Raw genomic sequence first — 1,699 nt, 5'->3', positions numbered from 1 at the left:
GAGAATTGCGAAGGCGAATGGCAATCTTAGGCGTCATTTTTATCAATAAACTGTATTCGGCCCAAAAACGGTCATTCTTGAGCAAAGAAATAAGAGCGCCGACGGACTTTAGACACTGAGAAAATTCTGCAAATGAAACAGATACAGATAAACTGTCTGCGGATTAACAAATGTTCTTGACTTGCCTCTAGTCTGCTTCAACTCGACAACTTTGGCTCTAGAATCCTTGTCCATAATTCTGGTTTTATTCTGATCAACAACTAAAAGTACAAGCGTTGTATGAAATGTTTTCAAAACAAATCGACATGTGACTCTCTCGTGATCCCATACGCAGAAAGCGTTACTGGGCATTCAAAATTCAAAAGATGATCGATTTGTAAAATCAGCTTTTAATGAAAAATAATATACAGTGAAAAAAGTAATAAATAAAGTTTAAAAGACATTAGCTGATGCTAAAAATCGCCCAAATACGGGCAAATACATTATAATAACTCCTATTCCGTGTATTTGTACTCAAGCTCGTTGATTTCGGCAAAGTATTTGCCCACTCCGGGTATTGATTCGAGGCACTTGTAGTTGAGCACGCTGAGGTAGCAGGCAACCTGAAAAGGAAAGAAAAGGTGTCACAAAATTTTCGGCAATTCCAAGATCAAGTCACACTCACCAGGTAGAGAACGAAAATGACGTAGAAGACGCCGTAGATGGCGGCAATGCCGTAGATGAGCCACTTGAAGGAGCTCTCAATTCCGATGACCGTCTGAATGACAAAGTACACGTTGATGACGACCACCACCAGCGAGAGCAGCGTGGCGGTAATCTTGTTGAAGGTGTTGTTGGAGAACTTGCCCATCACCAGCTTCGAGGAGGAGAAGGTGAGCGTGGGCAGAATGGCAAATGGAAGCTGAATGACCATCAGCGCGTTCAGGTAGTCGTTCATGCCCGTCAGCTTGTCCACCGTCGAGGTAAGTGTAACCGCGAGCGTAGGTGCGATGGCGATGGTGCGAGTGAGCAGCACTCGCTTCCACCGGGGCCAGTTGAGATTCCTGGAAGGCAAAGGCAAATGAGTGTTGTGAATCATTTCAGTGGGCTCTATTAGCTTTGGTAATTGTAATTGTCTTACAGAAAGCCCTCCATGACAAACTGACCGGCGTAGGTGCCGGTCATAGTGGAGCTTTGCCCGGCGGCCAGAATGCCAATAGCCCAGATGTAGAAGGGCCAGGCGCCAAAGCGACAGCCAAGGAACATGCCCGCCTTGTAGAGGTCGGCGTCAAAGGTGGAGTTGTCGTTGGAGAGGACGTTGTAGTCGATGTAGCTCAGATTGCCCTTGGCCGTGCAGAGGTCGTAGACGTAGTCGTTGGTGCGGCCAAAGAGGCCTTTGGCAAAGACCGCCGTCACGGAGAGGTTGATGAGAAAGGAGACAAAGAGGGCAATGGAGGACTCGATGAGCACGTAGCGGTTGGCGTCCTTCGTCTCCGCTCGGTTCCTGTTGTCCACCCGGCGCGACTTGACCAGTGCTGAGTGAAGGTACAGGTTGTGGGGCATGATGCTGAGAGGGAGGGGAAGGGAGAGAAAGGATGAAAAAGTAATTAGTTTATAGGCGCTCAAATTGGGTGCTCTATTTTGCTCGGCAGCACCACATACATTGCCCCAACGATGCTGACCGCCTGAGTGAGAGCGTCCTTGTCGCAGTCAGAGCACC

At 48.1% G+C, this 1,699-nt stretch overlaps 1 protein-coding gene across 1 annotated transcript; it reads right to left on the bottom strand.

Annotated features, from left to right (window-relative positions):
* Positions 1 to 494: 494 nt before the first annotated feature.
* Positions 495 to 1,694, bottom strand: LOC108355496 (protein Malvolio-like; the record flags this gene model as incomplete). Its single annotated transcript, XM_017606657.1, has 4 exons — positions 495 to 602; positions 665 to 1,043; positions 1,121 to 1,546; positions 1,642 to 1,694. Coding segments are annotated over 4 exons (966 nt in total), but the record flags the coding sequence as incomplete, so codon positions are not given.
* Positions 1,695 to 1,699: the final 5 nt, after the last annotated feature.

The sequence above is a fragment of the Rhagoletis zephyria genome, unplaced genomic scaffold (genome assembly GCF_001687245.7).
Source record: "Rhagoletis zephyria isolate East Lansing unplaced genomic scaffold, Rhagoletis_zephyria_1.1 Rzeph_scaffold_46256, whole genome shotgun sequence".
Lineage (NCBI taxonomy): Eukaryota > Metazoa > Arthropoda > Insecta > Diptera > Tephritidae > Rhagoletis > Rhagoletis zephyria.
This window is presented reverse-complemented; position numbering and strand designations above follow the sequence as displayed.